At 41.7% G+C, this 17,869-nt stretch overlaps 1 protein-coding gene across 1 annotated transcript in view; it reads right to left on the bottom strand.

Annotated features, from left to right (window-relative positions):
• Positions 1–2,242: 2,242 nt before the first annotated feature.
• Positions 2,243–17,869, bottom strand: part of mis18bp1 (MIS18 binding protein 1) — a 101,378-nt gene continuing 85,751 nt past the window's right edge. The window contains exons 14-17 of the mRNA XM_086002923.1: positions 14,236–14,381; positions 13,665–13,743; positions 13,522–13,576; positions 2,243–5,111 (exon numbers count right to left, since the gene is read on the bottom strand). Coding sequence (XP_085859049.1) covers positions 5,008–5,111; positions 13,522–13,576; positions 13,665–13,743; positions 14,236–14,381 — 384 coding nt within the window. The 3' untranslated portion in view covers positions 2,243–5,007. The remainder of the gene's footprint in view (positions 5,112–13,521; positions 13,577–13,664; positions 13,744–14,235; positions 14,382–17,869) is intronic.

Here is a 17,869-nt window from a genome sequence, read left to right on the forward strand (position 1 = left end):
ACACAACACTTATATACCGGTGTGGTCACCACCGGTATTACAGTATACAGCAGCCAAGAGAAAGTAGTACATCTCTTAAGGTAGTTCTCTTAAGGTGGAACAGGTTACATACACCACACTGTGCTTTTCCTTATTGATTCTTTTCCCGTTAGTGGATTTTTTGTTTTCAGATCGGCACACACGTGGAATGTGTCCCATCTTTCCACATCGCCTGCATGCTTTTTCCTTGAACCAGCAGTCCCTCTGGTCATGGGTGGATCTGCCGCAGCGATAACATCTCTCGAAACCCCGTGTCATTTCATGTGTGCCTAAGTCCTGTGGCCTTTGCTGTATCTCTGCAGCTCCTATTGCACTGAAAGCCTTGTCCAGTGTTAAATTTTTCTCAGAAGATACCTTTTTTTGTGTTTCTACACTTAGGGGATCGCAGATGAATTTTTCTCGCAGAGAATCTGCCAGTCCTGCCTCGAATTGGCAGTGTAGGGTATCAACAATCTCCTCAAAATTCTTGTCCATCGGTTCGGCTGGAGTAATTTAAATTTTGTAACAGCTTGTATGTCTTTGCGCCCATTAGATCCAGAAGCACTGAAGCTTTTTTTTCATCTTCTATTCCATTTGCGGTGCAATATACCTCCACTCTTTCCACATATGTGGTCCAATCCTCTATCTCGTTATCAAAAACATCAATATTGCCAGAATTAGGCATCTTAGGAAAGATATGGCGCTTCCCGCGCTTTTCTTTCTTTTCTGTAAAAAAGATATGGCGCTTCCAGCGCTGCTGCCGATGACAACGCTGTTACTGCGGTTTCCGTTTGTTTTATTTTTTTATTTACTGTTGGAGACTCGTTCCCGCCGGAGTTTCTCTCCAGGTCTGAACGCTGACTTGCTTGCCGCACTGGCCGTCTCCCGAGTGCTCCCTCCCAGTACGTTATTGCTTGCCTCCGATTTCGCTGCCTGTCTCAGCTGTAGAGCCAGCTGCTGGAGCCCCAGCCTGACACCCAGGAAGGATTAGCGCAGTACCTGCCACCAGCTTGTGAAACCACAGCTTCTCTCACTTCCTTGAGTCTTCAGGACGCCCGAGGAATCGATGTCCTTGAGGAGCTGCCGAATTGCAGGTAAGTCCGTTTCCACTGTAGTGTCCGTGCGTTGATAAAGACACTGAAGACAGGAGTTGGTTCATAGGTATTTACTAAGCAAAGTCTGGGGGGGGGGGGGGGGGGGGGTGTGTTCTAACGGATATACACAATACACAGGCTTATATAGCCCGAGTGGCAATCACCAGCACCACAGCACACCTGGGGCTCTTAAAGGCACATACACTACACTACCCACTACTCCAGGATCATCCTGGAGAGCAAAGATAACCTCCAGCTTTTTTCCATGTCCATCTCCTTAAACCCTTCTGCCCTGCCCCATTCAAATTCACAAATTACATCATGTGACCATGATGCATTTTCCCTTCTCATCCTCCGCAACCTCTTTGTAGCCTTTGACATGGTCAATCACACCATCTTCCTCCAACACCTCTCATCCATTGTCCAGCTGAGTAAGATTGCATTCATTTGATCTGCAGTGCCTTTTTCTAAGAATAAATGATTCCAAGTTGGATTGGACAAAATTTGAACTTTCCATACTGTCCAGTTTTGGACCAAATTAAATTTGAAATTCACTTTGGTGCTGACCTCTTCAGTGCATGTGGCAATGACACTTTTCATCAAGTGAATTCACCTCAAGAGCCTCATTTTCAAATCCCTCCTTCGCTATGCCCCACTGTACCTCAGTGATCTCTTCCGCCCTTACACCCCCAGATTCATTCTCTGCTCCCTCAATAGCAGCCTACACGTTGTTCCACTATTGGTAGCCACTCCTTTGGTCATTGAATCCTTGCCCAATGAAAGTCCCTTTGAATACCTCCCTCCTTTCAGTCAATTTAGGCCTTTCTTTTCAGCTATGCTTTTGCATTCCACCCATTTTGTTATCTTTCTCATAATGCTTAGTGACTACTCTTTAACCACCTGTAACATGCTCCATGATGTCTTTGCATTAGAGGAGTACTATAGAATACATGCTGTTGAGAACTTCCATAAGCAGACCAAGCTTCTTACGAAGTGTACCCCACATCTTTATTCTCTGCCCAGGTCTACAATTAAGCTCGACCTAAGTTAATTGCATACTGAATAGGCAGGTTGTGCACCACGTCTCATCACTTTAGACAGCAGAAGATATCACGTCAAACAGACCGTACTCTTGTTCTGCATTTATTTACAGAAATACATGGCAAAAAGATACAAGGAAACTTATAAAGGAACAGTATTTATAGGAGAGAACTGGAATCTGTCTACTAGGGTTAATATACCCTTTACAGAAAGTTGACTTTTTAAATAGGCGCTTGGAATGTACTAGTTCCTTTTGACAAATCAGAAGAATCTTTTTCCAAGGTGAACTAAGTTTTTCAGGATGATACACGTAGAATATATGACTTGTAAATACCCCACATAGCCTTGGTGTCTGTCAAAACTAAAAACTAGCAGTCGGATCTGTTATATTTATCTTATGGAACAACTTTCATGTAAACCCATTTCATTCTGCAGTCACTAAGCGAACAAAATTCTAAGTCTTCACATCTGGGTTGACATTGAGAGAAGGACCTGCAAAAGTTGGTGCTTTTTGCATATTTCCCTCAGACCAGTCCTCTTCACACATGGATGCTAGAAATTATATTAACATTTAAAAAAAGCTGCCAGCAAAAGAGAATTTTCAGCTTGTTTGTGGGTAGAACCTTACCTGATGCATGCAGACGAGGGTCTCCAGTCCACCATTTGTACTCACGAAAATCTTAAATCTATACTACTGTACTTGAAACTAAATAAAACTAAAAAAAGTATATTTAAAAAAAATCAGATTCTGAACCATGCAGAGACCAGGTATTATTATTTGATCATAGGTTCCTTCCCCCAGCCCTCTGTTAATCCCTGTTAGAGACATTAAGATTCTCCCTTAAATACCCTTGAGGGGGAAAAGAAAAAAATCAAGTAGCACTTCTATCTCCATAACCCTCAATCCTATTTAACAGATATCCATTCAGCTCCCTTTTGAAGGCGTCAATTAATCCCAGACACCCTACTTCTCTTAATGTCTAACCTTGCTTGAAGCATGCGAGTTTTGTACATGCCTATGTTCATTGTCCAAGTTAAATAACTTGCCTACGTTGCATTATTTTTTTTACATGGACTCTGGATGGAGCAGGCTTTTGGCCAAATGAGTACAGAATGCCTTCTATGAAAGCAATGTATTTAGAATGGTAGGTGAAATCCACTCGCTACTGCAGCGAGTACATTACTTTAAAGCCTATTCATAAAATGTAAATAGTCCAAATTCTGTGTTTTCTTAAAGTCGAATACAGTGAAACCTAAATATAACACACCTTTAAGACTAATTAACTTGGTGTGAATTTGGATTATTGGAATTGACAATTGGAGGAAAATCAGCAATGGCCAGAAGATCTACATGCAGGTAAGTCTTAATAACTTCATAGCATTCTTTATTCACAATTTGTTAAAAAAATTCTCATCCATTCCCTTTCTCACATCTACCCTGTGCTACACGACATTTCTGGCAAAGATAGGCTCAACATGCTTTAATCCCACTCAAACTGATCATGGGAAGGTACACGGTAGGCAATTACCCCCTCACTGTGGGCAATTGCTTAGCATTTGTTTGGTGCCTTCCCCCGATAATAAAATGAAATAAAACTCGGTGAGTGGAGGATTGAGTGCTTATCTCACATCCTACCACTCTGTGGAGCAGTATGTTTAGGGCTTCAATGTGCTGTGCCATCTGAACAGCCTAATGCACACATAGTTAATGTGCTATATATGCTACTCAGAGTGCAATTCCCAGAAGCTTAAAATGGGCTCAAACAGTAAAAATAATTTCAATAACCACCATACCAATTGTTTTTTAATTTGCAGAAAATAGTGAGTGTTATATGTTCATTAGCAACCATTGGTCTCAGTTAACTACTTCCCTTAAGTGCTTAGCCTATCAGATTATGTATAAAGGACAATAGATAAAAACATTAAGCAAATGAAAACTTTTACATTTAAAATTAGTGACTTTGATTTCTTTCACATGAAGAATGAATATGGATAAAAGGTTCATGTACCCTCAACTCAACCAGTTGCATTAGTTTAAAGCAGTTGTTGCTTTCCTGGGAAATGGGTTCAAACTGCAGGTAAAAGAAATGCGGCTGTTTCTACAGCATGCTTCTCTGCTCTTAATTCTTAATTTTAAAAACGGTATGGCCAGTGGGACTGGAGCAGAGCGTGTTGGCAGACTATTTATTCCACATGGGGCATCACACCAGAGTTTGACTATATCCGCCACTAACATCTATACAGACATCACATACTTTCTCCACATGCTGCACACTCTTATGAAGAGTCACTGGGCCTGGCTAATTTTCCCTATCATAGTCAAGAAACATTAACATATTAACATTAATATATCCTAAGGCTGTTAGTGATAGAATTGCTTTAACAATCCTGCCCAAAACATGCTGCTCCTTTTAAATATAAATAAAATGGGTTAAGCTGTGAAATTGCAGCAATGGCTCATCACATGATGCATCATAATGTGCAGATGCCTCCATCTTCTAATTCAGTGAAGAATTCCAGTACATATTTAGCACCTTTATAGAATACCAAGGCACACATTTAAAAAACCATCACTATAGACAAATTTCAAACTAAGCACAAGCTTAGGAACAATTGTTAAATTTAAATTGGAGTCAATATATTTCATTTAGAATTTAAATTCATTACAAAACACTTAAAACTTGCTGTATGTATTTTTATACATTTATATACATTAACAAGAGCAACCTGAACTTTTGAAAGTTGAAGTACAAATATGATTCCTGCATTCAAATTTAACAAGATTACAAAGTCTTCATAGACACAACCTAGGTACATGGACTTCAGGAATTTTAACTTTATTATAAATTAAAATCTATTCAGAGTCTGAAAAGTAGTAATCCTCATCCTCTTTGTCATCATCTGATTGAGGGTTTTTTCCATCCTTGAACAGCTTTTCTAGATTAGATTTCTGTGGGCCTGAAAAATACAAAGTCATAAGATGCAAAAGCTATTGCAGTTGGCACAGAATTAAATGAGTAGGCCTGTGCACCTATATTTAGGCACAATTTCAGTAGGTTAGATTAGGCAGCATTGCAGGTAACAACGCACCAGTTGTCATTTCTGACCTAGAATTGTTCTGGAGATAAATTTGTAACTGTATCTCTGCCAAACTGTTGACGTTGTCTTTTCATGTTGGTAGATCCGGATCTACTGAAACATTTTTACTTTTCAGCCAATGTTTTAATATATATTTATCTAATTAAGGCCCGTAAGCCAACACAAATGGTGGTTGGATAGAAAATAGTGCTCTGCATTGCTGAATACATTCTGGGTCTGATCGTGGATATTAGGCCCACCTGAGGATGCCAAACCGAGGCAGAAAGTTCCTATTTGAGAATATCTCAATGGGCCTCATCATGCAATCAAATACAATGCTTTATATTTCTTCCAAAATATTGAAAAAAACTATTGTACACTATACTGGCTGAAGACATCTGAAATTCAACGTCATTAATCAAAAGATCCACTGAAGTGTGACATTCCCAATGTAATTTAAATCAAAGCCAAGACAGCTAAAACAGCATCATCAAAAGTAATAACTATTACCACTAATGGTACAGGTGTATGGATTCTGAAAGCCTTGCCTGAATAACCAACTGCTCCCTGTAATGATATCAGCAAATAGTGATGGTATTTGCCTGTTTGATTACTTATGCCTGACCAGCAGAGGGCATGTGAGAGACAAGCAGTTTAGTTTTAGTTTTGTTTTAGATGGATCTCTAACATGATGTCTCCTGTAATGCTGTTAACTGAGTTGAACATACTTTAGATAAAAAGTCATTCTCTTTCATGAATGTGTCGTCATTGAACCCACATACAAATCGATACACTCCCTGCTTCATTTATTTCAACTGTGCTCAACTGATGATGTGCCATTTAAAATAAAAGCAAACATTTTACTTAATTACCTGGGCTCAATGTTGTGATGAGTCCTCTGTCTGCAAGAATTTAAAGGATTTGAACAGTCTTATTCCATTTCTTTGTAAGTAAGGGCCACAACACAAAATGACCCTTACTTTGGCACCAATTGGCCACTGTACTTGGGTCACAAAGAGGACATACAAGGTGCAGTTAGGGGTGCTCCTTGGGGTCAATTAAAATGAGTAGGGCAAAGTGGAGGAAGCTTTCCTTCGGATATATCCTGTGGCTTAGTGCTAATACTGAATGTCTGAAATTAAATGTGTTCCATATTCGGCATTTTGAAGAATAAAGAAAAACCCACCAAAAGCAAACATACACATATCTATAAGTCTTGCATATGGTGCACACTTCCTATAAAAAAAATCCTTACTTCACACATCATGATTTGTGAGCAATGCCTCTGAACATTTATAATGGAAAAATCCTGTACTAACATTTGGCTCATACACTATAAGAACAGGTCTCCTACTGCTAAGTGGCGCTGTTGCATTTTCCTGTCGCCCACCTCCTCTACCGCTCATAGCTTTTTCCTCTCTTTTGATCCTCCCTGCTCCTAACTTGAGGCCCCACTCTCCCTTCATGTCCTGTTCCTTTTGCCTTCCCGGGCCATTGTAGGCCCCACTCTTCCCTGCTCATTCTGCTGTCTCTCACCATTTCTCCACTGCCCTTTGCCACCTCATCCCTCCTCTTTCATGTCTAGTTCCTATCCTGCTCCTTAGCTTCAAGGCCCTGCTCTTGCTACATCTCACTTGTGGCCTTTGTACCATTCAATTACTTTTCAGAGTTGAAAAAAAAGTTTCTCAAAGGAAACTGGATCCTCTGGTTCATCAACATGTTCTTCAATAAGTCACGTGAAAGAGCTCCTCGGTTCTGGAGGATGAAGCAGTGATCTTTGGGAGTATAATACTGGTGACAGAAACTCCTCAAAAACCACATTTAAAACAAACACTTTAAAAGTTGCATTACTTTTCCCTCGATCTGATTTAATAGTTCTCGAATATATAGAATTACAGTTTGTTTCTACATTTCTATATTAGCAATGGATAGAAGATTGGCTAACTAACAGAAAACAGAGAGTCGGGATAAATGGGTCATTTTCTGGTTGGCAAACGGTAACTAGTGGGGTGCCACAGGGACCAGTGCTGGGGCCTCAACTATTTACAATCTATATTAATGACTTGGATGAAGGGACCGAGTGTAATGTAGCCAAATTTGCTGATGATACAAAGATAGGTGGAAAAGCAAGTTGTGAAGAGGACACACAGAATCTGCAAAGGGATATAGATAGGTTAAGTGACCAGGCAAACATTTGGCAGATGGAGTATAATGTGGGAAAGTGCGAGGCTATCCACTTTGGTAAGAAAAATAAAAAAGCAAATTATTATTTAAGTGGAGAGAGATTACAAAATGCTGCAGAACAGAGGGACCTGGGAGTCCTTGTGCATTAAACACAAAAAGTTAGCATGCAGGTAAAGCAAGTAATTAGGAAGGCAAATGGAATGTTGGCCTTTATTGCAAGGGGATGGAATATAAAAGTAGGGAAGTCCTGCTACAACTGAACAGGGTGTTGGTGAGACCACACCTGGAGTACTGCATACAGTTTTGGTCTCCTTATTTAAGGAAGAGATACACTTGCATTGGAGGCAGTTCAGAGAAGGTTCACGAGGTTGATTCCTGAGATGAAGGGGTTGTCTTATAAAGAAAGGTTGAGCAGGTTGGGCCTATACTCATTGGAGTTTAGAAAAATGAGTAGTGATCTTATTGAAACATATAAGATACTGAGGGGGCTGGACAAGGTAGATACAGAGAGGACGTTTCCCCTCATGGGGGAATCTAGAACTAGGGGGCATAGTTTCAGAATAAGGGGTCGCCCATTTAAAACGGAGATGAGGAGGAATTTCTTCTCTGAGGGTCGTGAATCTTTGGAATTCTCTTCCCCAGAGAGCTGTGGAGGCTGAGTCATTGAATATATTTAAGGTGGAGATAGACAGATTTTTGAACAATAAGGGAGTGATGGGTTATGGGGAGCAGGAAGGGAAATGGAGCTGATCCCAAGATCAGATCAGCCATGATCTCATTAAATGGTGGAGCAGGCTCGAGGGGCCAAATGGCCTACTCCTATTTCTTATGTTCTTATTAATAAAATGAACACTTTCATATGACATTTTATAAGCAATTTTTAATAAACACATTTTAGAAAATGCTGTTTAAATTCCATCATTTAAATCCTCATAATAAAAAGATACAAGACAAAGAAAAACAAAACACAATAAGAGAAAGAAACAGGCACAAGAATTGAAATGAAACAGACAACCAGCTTTGGCAATATGGTTCTCTGTAAACTTTCATGCCAATAAAGCATTTGAATTTGAATTTGAATTTGACAGTGTGTGCTTTCACTTACTGTTAGCAACGCCATTACAAGACCCATTGTTTTTAGAATACTTATCGATGTGGTAGATGGTTTTAAAAAATAAATCTAACCTACTTCTACATAGGATATACGGCACAGAAACAGGCCATTCAGCCCAACCAGTCCATGCTGGTGTTTATGCTCCACTTGAGCCTCCTCCAGTTTTTCCTCATCTAAATCTATCAGCATAACCCTCTATTCCCTTCTCCCTCATATGTTTGTCCAGCCTCCCCTTAAATGCATCTATACTATTCGCTTCAACCACTCCCTGTGGTAGCGAGTTCCACATTCTCACCACTCCCTGGGTAAAGAAGTTTCTTCTGAATTCCCTATTGGATTTCTTGCTATCTTATATTGATGGCCTCTAGTTATGCTCTTCCCCACAAGTGGGGAACTATTCATAATTTTAAAGACCTCTATTAGATCAGCCCTCAGCCTTCTTTTTTCAAGAGAAAAGAGACCCAGCCTGTTCATCCTTTCCTGATATGTATACCCTCGAATTTCTGGTATCATCCTTGTAAATCTTCTCTGCACCCTCTCCAGTGCCTCTATCCTTTTTATAATATGGCCACCAGAACTGTACACAGTACTCCAAGTGTGGTCTAACCAAGGTTCGATACAGGTTTAGCATAACTTCCCTACTTTTCAATTCTATTCCTCTAGAAATAAACCCTAGTGCTTGGTTTGCTTTTTTTATGGCCTTGTTAACCTGTGTCGCAACTTTTAGTGATTTGTGTATCTTTACTCTTAGATCACTTTGTTCCTCTACCCCGAGACTCCCACCCTCCAAGGGATGTGACCTCCCTATTCTTCCTACCAAAATGTAATACAGTACCTCACATTTATGTGTTGAACTTCATTTGCCAATTATATGCCCATTCTGCAAGTTTATTAATGTCCTCCTGTAATTTGTTGCAGTCCTCCTCAGTATTGACTACCCCCCCCCTCCAATTTGGTGTCATCCGCAAATTTAGAAATTGTGTTTTTGATTCCTAAGTCGAAATCGTTAATGTAAATTGTGAACAGCAGTGGTCCCAGCATGGATCCTTGTGGAACACCACTACCCACCTTCTGCCACTGTGAAGAGCTACCCTTTACTCCCACTCTCTGCTTTCTGTCTTGAAGCCAGCTAGCAATCCATTCTGCTACTTGTCCCCTGACTCCGCATTCTCTGACCTTGTTCAGTCTATTATGGGGTACCTTATCGAAGGCCTTTTGAAAATCCAGATAAATTACATCTACTTCTAATAGTATCCTTTCCCACCTGAACCTCACTCTTACCAATTCACCGCCACTTCTCTACACTTACCCTCTGACTTACCATAAGCAATGCCATTGGAGATCCCTTAGCAATATGTTATAAGACTTTCATTAAGCATACACTTCCTGAAAGTGTCACACTATTTCTTGCAACATTTATTCACCACACTTTTGAGTCATCATGAGCAATGCCACAAGATATATATAGATATCTATCTACCTAGCGGGTTCTATATCCACTCATTTTTGTTTTTCCCCTAAACTGTATTCCAAAGGGATTCTTTCTCAGCTTCTAGATGTGGTAGGCTTATGAATGTGTTATTCCGGAGAAGTATTCTGCAAGCGTAAAGCCCTTCAGTAAAACTGAAGTCAATGGGAATCTGGGGGGAAAACTCTCCACTGGCTGGAGTCATACCTAGCACAAAGGAGGATGGTTGTGGTGGTTGGAAGTCAATCATCACAGCCCCAGGACATCACTGCAGGAATTCGTCAGGGCAGTGTCCTAGGCCCAACCATCTTCAGCTGCTTCATCAATGATCTTCCCTCCATCCTGACTTGGAAGTATATTGCTGTTCCTTCATCGTTGCTGGGTCAGAATCCTGGAACTCCCTCCCTAACAGCATTGTGGGAGCACCTTCACCACACGGACTGCAGCGGTTCAAGGCGGCGGCTCACTACCACCTTCTCAAGGACAATTAGGGATGGGCAATAAATGCTGGCCTTGCCAGCGATGCCCACATCCCATGAACAAACAAAATAACCACCTCTTTTTACAACCCAACCCTGTGACCAAGCTTTTAGTCACCCCTCCTAATATCTAATTCTTTGGCATTTTTGTCTGATTACACTCCTGTGAAGCAATACAAATGCAAGTTGTTGTAATTATCCAAATGTGAGCTGCAAGGTTCTGGTGTACAGGAAATGTGGCCCATTCCCCAGCCATCAAAACGCTTTTGATTTTCTTGCACCTGAAACATTTTATGCTCGTTTATAAAATGATTTTATTGATGGCAAGTTTAGGAAAAATCTCCAGAATGTAATGAATCATTTGTTTTGGGGCTGGGTTATTGTTTCCCTGTAATACTGTCATTGTTGAAATGTTTGGGATATGAATGGCTGGTGCATTCCTTTGGACCTAATATGTGGAACTGAAAGTTATGTGTTGTGGTTTTAAGCTTCAAGCTTTGCTTCACTAAAATGTAGTCATGTGAATGGAGTGTGCACCCTAGGTGAGCAACTGTTTTCAAGAGATCTATTTTACATGAGAAAAGTTGTTTCAGAAGAAACTAATGGAGAGACTTGTATGTTCATTGGTGAGACTTCACCAGAACAGTCGTCATTGTGTTGTGAAATGTAATAACTACTCGGTACAGGAAACTTCGCGATATCCGGCACCGACGGGACCGAGCTGCTGCCGTTCTATCAAAACTTCCGGATAGACCAGCGCTAATGTTGTCAGATACGGAGGTTTTCATCTCCATATCTGACAACAAACACTGTTGCTTAGCAACGGCTTGTAAACACTCGGCCCGTACCTTGGAAGCGTCTCTGAAGCTGTTGCTAAGCTACAGAGATGCTTTCCAGAGCCTGGCTGTTAAAAAAAAAATGCTAGGTGAAGAAAAAAAACCTAACCAAAACGGCTGCTGATTTCTGCCGTTAGATCGAAGTTTCCGGACATACAACCTCCGGATAAACCAAAGTTTCCTGTAGTTGATTAAAGGAGTACTTTATATTGGTACTACATTCCAGGAAACTGATGGTGCTGAGATGGCTGGTCTCCTGTTTAGTTGGCTGATAATTGTAGTTCCTTTGTTTAAGCTCCTAGTTGCGCTAGTTCAGTTGTCAGTTGCATATGTTTTTTTACAGGTGCCTAGTATCACTGTAAACGGGTCTTTTTCCGAGTGGCAGGCAGTGACTAGTGGGTATATATATAAATAAATAATCTAGACGAGGGAACTAGATGTAATATCTCCAAGTTTGCAGATGACACAAAGCTGGGTGGGCGTGTCTGCTGTGAGGAGGATGCAGAGAAACTCTAGTACGATTTGGACAGGTTGGGTGATTATACTGCATTTGCCATGCATCTGCCCAATGTGGATAAATGCGAAGTTATCCACTTTGGTGGCAAATACAGGAAGGCATATTATTATCTGAACGGCAATAGATTGGGAAAAGGGGAACCAGTCGCTGAAGGTAAGCATGCAGGTACAGCAGGTGGTTAAGAAGGCAAATGGTATGTTGGCCTTCATAGCGAGAGGATTTGAGTACAGGAGCAAAGATGTCTTGCTGCAGTTGTACAGGGCCTTGGTGAGACCACACCTTGAGTATTGTGTGCAGTTTTGGTCGCCTTATCTGAGGAAGGATGTTCTTGCCATGGAGGGAGTGCAGCGAAGATTCACCAGACTGATACCTGGGATGGCAGGAATGACGTATGAGGAGAGATTGGGTCGATTAGGCTTATATTCGCTAGAGTTTAGAAGAATGAGAGGGGATCTCATTGAAACTTATAAAATTCTAACCGGACTAGACAGGCTAGATACAGGAAGGATGTTCCCGATAGCGGGGGAGTCCAGAACCAGGGGTCACAGTCTAAGGATAAGGGGTAAGCCATTTAGGACAGAGATGAGGAGGAATTTCTTCACCCAGAGAGTGGTGAACCTGTGGAATTCTCTACCACACAAGGCAGTTGAGGCCAATTCATTAGTTATATTCAAGAAGGAGTTGGATATATTTCTTGAGGCTAAAGGGATCAAGGGGTATGGGGAGAAAGCAGGGACAGGGTACTGAATTTGGATGATCAGCCATGATCTCATTGAATGGCGGAGCAGGCTCAAGGGGCCGAATGGCCTACTCCTGCTCCTATCTTCTATGTTTCACAGTGTCTTTACTTGAGTGAAAACTCATGGATCAGTGTAAGAGGCAGAGGACAAAGTGGTCAGAGTGGAAGTGGAGTGGAGAGTTAAAGTGAGGGGTGACCGGAAGCTCGGGGGTCACGCTTGCAGACTGAACGAAGATGTTCCGCAAAGTGGACACCCAATCTGCGTTTGGTCTCCCCAATGTAGAGGAAACTGCATTGTGAGCAGCGAATACAGTATACTAAATTGCAAGAAATACAAGTAAATCGCTGTTTCATCTGGAAGGAGTGCTTGGGGCCCTGGACGGTGGGTAAAAGGGCAGGTGTTGCATCTCCTGCGCTTGCACGGGAAGGTGTCGTGGGAAGGGGAGGGGGTGATTGAGGAGTAGACCAGAGCATCGCGGAGGGAACGGTCCCTTCGGAATGCTGAAAGAGGAGGGGAGGGGTAAATGTGTTTGGTGGTGGGATCACGCTGGAGATGGCGAAGGATGATCCGTTGAACGTGGAGGCTGGTGGGGTGAAAGGTAAGGACAAGGGGAACCCCATCGTGGTTCTGGGAGGGAGGGCAAGGGGTGAGAGCAGGAGTGCGGGAAATGGAACGGACACGGTCGAGGGTCATGTCAACCACGGTAGAGGGGAATCGATTGAGGAAAAAGGAAGACATAAAGGAAGCACTAGTAAGGAAGGTGGCATCGTCAGAACAGATGTGACGGTGATTGATACCAATGGTCTTGTAGGTGCAGTAACAGAAACTCATTTGGGCTCTGGTTGTAAAGTTTAAAGGCAAAGCTGACCATCACATTTTACCCATTAGCATACTCACATATGGAATAAAACTGAAATGAAGAAACCTTTACGTGAAAGTGCAGTGCTCCTACCTTCTATTAAACATGATGATTTCGATCTAGATGGTGTCATAAAAACTGCTGGTTTCTGAAATAAGAATAATCAGGACTTAAGTTACTAAGATATAAGCTTCTTAATCATGTAAATGAACTATTTACAGCCACTTGTTTCCTACCGATTTTTTCTTGACTTTGGACCAATTCTTCATCTTGCATTTTTTTTGCAGTTGAAAAACATATTTGTCATTATTAGCACTATAAAAGATAATAAATAATGGATATTGGAATATGTTGTAGAAACACTATACTTTTAAAATGTGTACACATGAAGACAACCCAGTGACGTTGCACGTTGGTACATAAAATACTCAAGCATGAATATTTAGAATTTGAGTTTTTGCACTTATTCTCCGTGATAAATTCCTGATCTTATGTGGTTACAAAGTATCACTGGAAATCTAATATTAGGTCACATCAATACCTATTTATGAAATATTGTGCATCAGAGGCAAACCAAAATGGAGAAAAAGAATGATGGTTGGCAGCATTAAAAAAAAGTTAAACACACACAAGCAATGAAAAGCTTTACATGGTTCCAAATTGTGTGTGTGTTATTTTTATTACATATATAGAAAATGAACAAGCACTCGCAAAGTCCAATTGTATTTCAGGATGCAGTACTGCTTCCATTACTAGGTTATAAAGTCTCCTGGCAGCAGTAAAATTTATTTTTGTTGGGTTGATTACCTATCAGTGGGTCCCAACATTCGAGGACTGATGTGATTCCACTGTGGTGTTTTTGCTAAAGGAAAAATTACTGAAGATGGAGTAGTTGGATTTGTCTGAAGCATGAAGTCATCATCATCCTCTTGGCTGCTTGGAAAGCTAGGAAGCTGCAATATTGTTATGAAAAGTAAAAGGAAATGTTGAAACTCAAAATCTGCAATTCTTAAATACTCAGCATTTGTTTTAGAACTAAAGATTTATTATGTGCACAGCATAACTAACTTCACATTCAATAATTTGCATCTATAATGAGTATCATCTTCTAGTGATTTTAAAGTACTTGACTTCTTAATGTTTTTTATTTTGACATTTAAGTCAATATATACAAGATTACTTAATATAATGTGGGGAATTTAGATTTTCCACTAAACTAGATTGAGTCACTTCTTGGTAAAATTGGCTAATCAAATAACACAGGCAGGTCTTAGAAGAGATGTGTTCTCAGTGTTATATTTTTGATAGCATCAAAAACACCTGAATTGTTGCTGTAAATCTGCTTCTAAATGGAGTTGTACATAGCCTACATTTATAGAATTATCCACGCTCCTTAAATTTCCACGCATTACTCAAACTTCATGATGTGTTTTGCATTTAAAACCACAAAGAAAAGGCTACTGTCATCAGCCACAGGACCTTCACCCAAATCTTCAGCCCGGTTTGGAAGGTGAAGCATTGATTGTATTGTCATTTTTAGTGGTCTTATAGTACGGAGTCTCTAAACAGCTGACAAGAACTGAGTACTTATGTCGGCATAAATTCAGATAATGAAAACTGGCACGCTTGAGAAACATTTGAACATGTTTGATGTGATATTGGGATGCATACATAGGCAGCTTACTCCTTCCACAATGAATGTCAAACAGTATCGAAGAGGTCATTTAACTATCAAGTGAAATTACTTTCCCCGAGGCCCATGACTGCTGAATAGTATTACCTGAACAATAATGTGGTAATGTATCATACCGAACACTTCTTCCAAAATACAGCTCAAGAACCTCAAATCTATCATGACAAAAAAACACCTGTCCTCTTAGGGTACAGCAAATTAGAACAAACTGTAACTAATGTGGGCAAAATAATTGGTTCCCCATTTTGAAAACTGTAAGAAACAGGGAGATCCAGGATATTCTGGGACAAAGTTCAAATTTTAAGATATACAAGATATGCTCGGAGCCAGAAATGCAAAGGGTCATCTTGCCCTCTTCCTCAGATAATACGATCTAGTCTTGATATTGATCAGTATAGTAATTGTTGGGCTGGTGGCAGATGACATTGGAAAGCTCCAATAAATGGGTATGTTCCAACTGCAGCCATTGCTGAATAGATAATCTGGCTTCCAATTCCAAGATTGGAGACCATGTAGGTAGCGCCAAGTCTGCTATGTGGGGCACGAGATATTTCCTGACTAATATCACAGAAGTGATTGCATTATTCTAAGAAGCTTGTCAGAGGAGAGTTTCATTGCTCCTTCTTCCCATTAGTACGGTTTGAGCCATCTTTTAAAAAAATGTGTTCCTTGGATGTGGGTGTCATTGGGAAGGCCAGCATTTATTGCCCATCCCTAATTGCTCTCGAGAAGATGGTGGTGAGCCGCCTTCTTGAACTGCTGCAGACCGCGTGGTGAAGGTACTCGCATAGTGCTGTTAGGGAGTTCCCGGATTTTGACCCAGCAATTATGAAGGAACGGCGATATATTTCCAAGTTAGGATGGTGTGTGACTTGGAGGTGATGGTGTTCCCATGCACCTGCTGCCCTTGTCCTTCTAGGTGGTAGAGGTCACTGGTTTTGGAGGTGCTGTCGAAGAAGCCATGGCGAGTTGCTGCAGTGCATCTTGTACTGTAGATGGTACACACTGCAGCCATGGTGTGACGGGGATGGAGGGAGTGAATGTTTAAGGTGGTGAATGGGTGCCAATCAAGCGGGCTGTTTTGTCCTGGATGGTGTCGAGCTTCTTGAGTGCTGTTGGAGCTGCACTCATCCAGGCAGTGGAGAGTATTCCATCACACTCCTGACTTGTGCCTTGTAGATGGTGGAAAGGCTTTGGGGAGTCAGGTGTGAGACACTCGCTGCAGAATACCCAGCCTCTAACCTGCTCTTGTAGCCACAGAATGTGTGTGGCCGGTCCAGTAAAGTTTCTGGTCAATGGTGACCCCCTAGGATGTTGATGTTGGGGGGATTCGGCGATAGTAATGCCGTTGAATGTCAAGGAGTGTTTAGACGCTCTCTTGTTGGAGATAGTCATTGCCTGGCATTTGTGTGGCGTGAATGTTACTTGCCATTTATCAGCCCAAGTCTGAATGTTGTCCAGGTCTTGCTGCATGCAAGTATAGACTGCTTCATTATCTGAGGAGTTGCAAATGGAACTGAACACTGTGCAATCATCAGCGAACATCCCCATATCTGACCTTATGATGGAGGGAAGGTCATTGATGAAGCAGCTGAAGATGGTTGGGACTAGGACACTGCCCTAAGGAACTCCTGCAGCAATGTCCTGGGGCTAAGATGATTGGCCTCCAACAACCACAACCATCTTCCTTTGTGCTAGGTATGACTCTAGCCATTGTAGAGTTTTCCCCGATTCCCATTGATTTCAATTTTACTAGGGCTCCTTGATGTCAAGGGCAGTCACTCTCACCCCACCCCTGGAATTCAGCTCTTTTGTCCATGTTTGGACCAAGGCTGTAATGAGGTCTGGAGCAGAGTGGTCCTGGTGGAACCCAAACTGAGCATCGGTGAGCAGGTTATTGGTGAGTAAGTGCCGCTTGATAGCACTGTCGATGACACCTTCATCACTTTGCTGATGATTGATGGGGCAGTAATTTGCCGGATTGGATTTGTCCTGCTTTTTATGAACAGGACATACCTGGGCAGTTTTCCACATTGTCGGGTAGATGCCAGTGTTATAGCTGCACTGGAACAACTTGGGTAGAGGCGCGGCTAGTTCTGGAGCACAAGTCTGCAGCACGACAGCCAATTTTGTCGGGGCCCATAGCCTTTGCTGTATCCAATGCGCTCAGCCATTTCTTGATATGTGGAGTTGTAATGAAATCTGTTTGTCTTGCCTGTATTCGTTTTGCACTCATGTATATTACCCTCCCCCACACGGTGTATAGTTTCACTTCCTCTTTCCTGACTAACCTGGAAGGTTCCAGGTCTTGGCTCTTGGCTCCGCCCCTGACTTCTCTTACTTAAAGATCCCAGGATCTGTATGACTCATTCCTGTGAGCCAGTCGGTGTGTTGAGATGTTAGCTCTGATCTTAGTGATTAAAAGCCAACTTGTTTAAGTTAATAACTTCCAGTTTTGTGGTTATTGAAGGCACATCAGGAGTGAATTGAATTGGCTGAAGACTGGCCTCTGTGATGGTGGGGACCTCAGGAGGAGGCCGAGATGGATCATCCACTCTGCACTTCTGGCTGAAGATGGTTGCAAACGCTTCAGCTTTGTCTTTTGCACTCGCGTGCTGGGCTCCACCATTATTGATGATAGGGATGTTCATGGAGCCTCCTCCTCCCGTTAGTTGTTTAATGGTCCACCACCATTCACGACTGGGTGTGGCAGGACTGCAGAGCTTTGATCTTATCCGTTGATTGTGG

This window comes from Somniosus microcephalus, chromosome 12 (assembly GCF_052327205.1).
Source record: "Somniosus microcephalus isolate GS21.2 chromosome 12, FLI_Smic_1.0, whole genome shotgun sequence".
Lineage (NCBI taxonomy): Eukaryota > Metazoa > Chordata > Chondrichthyes > Squaliformes > Somniosidae > Somniosus > Somniosus microcephalus.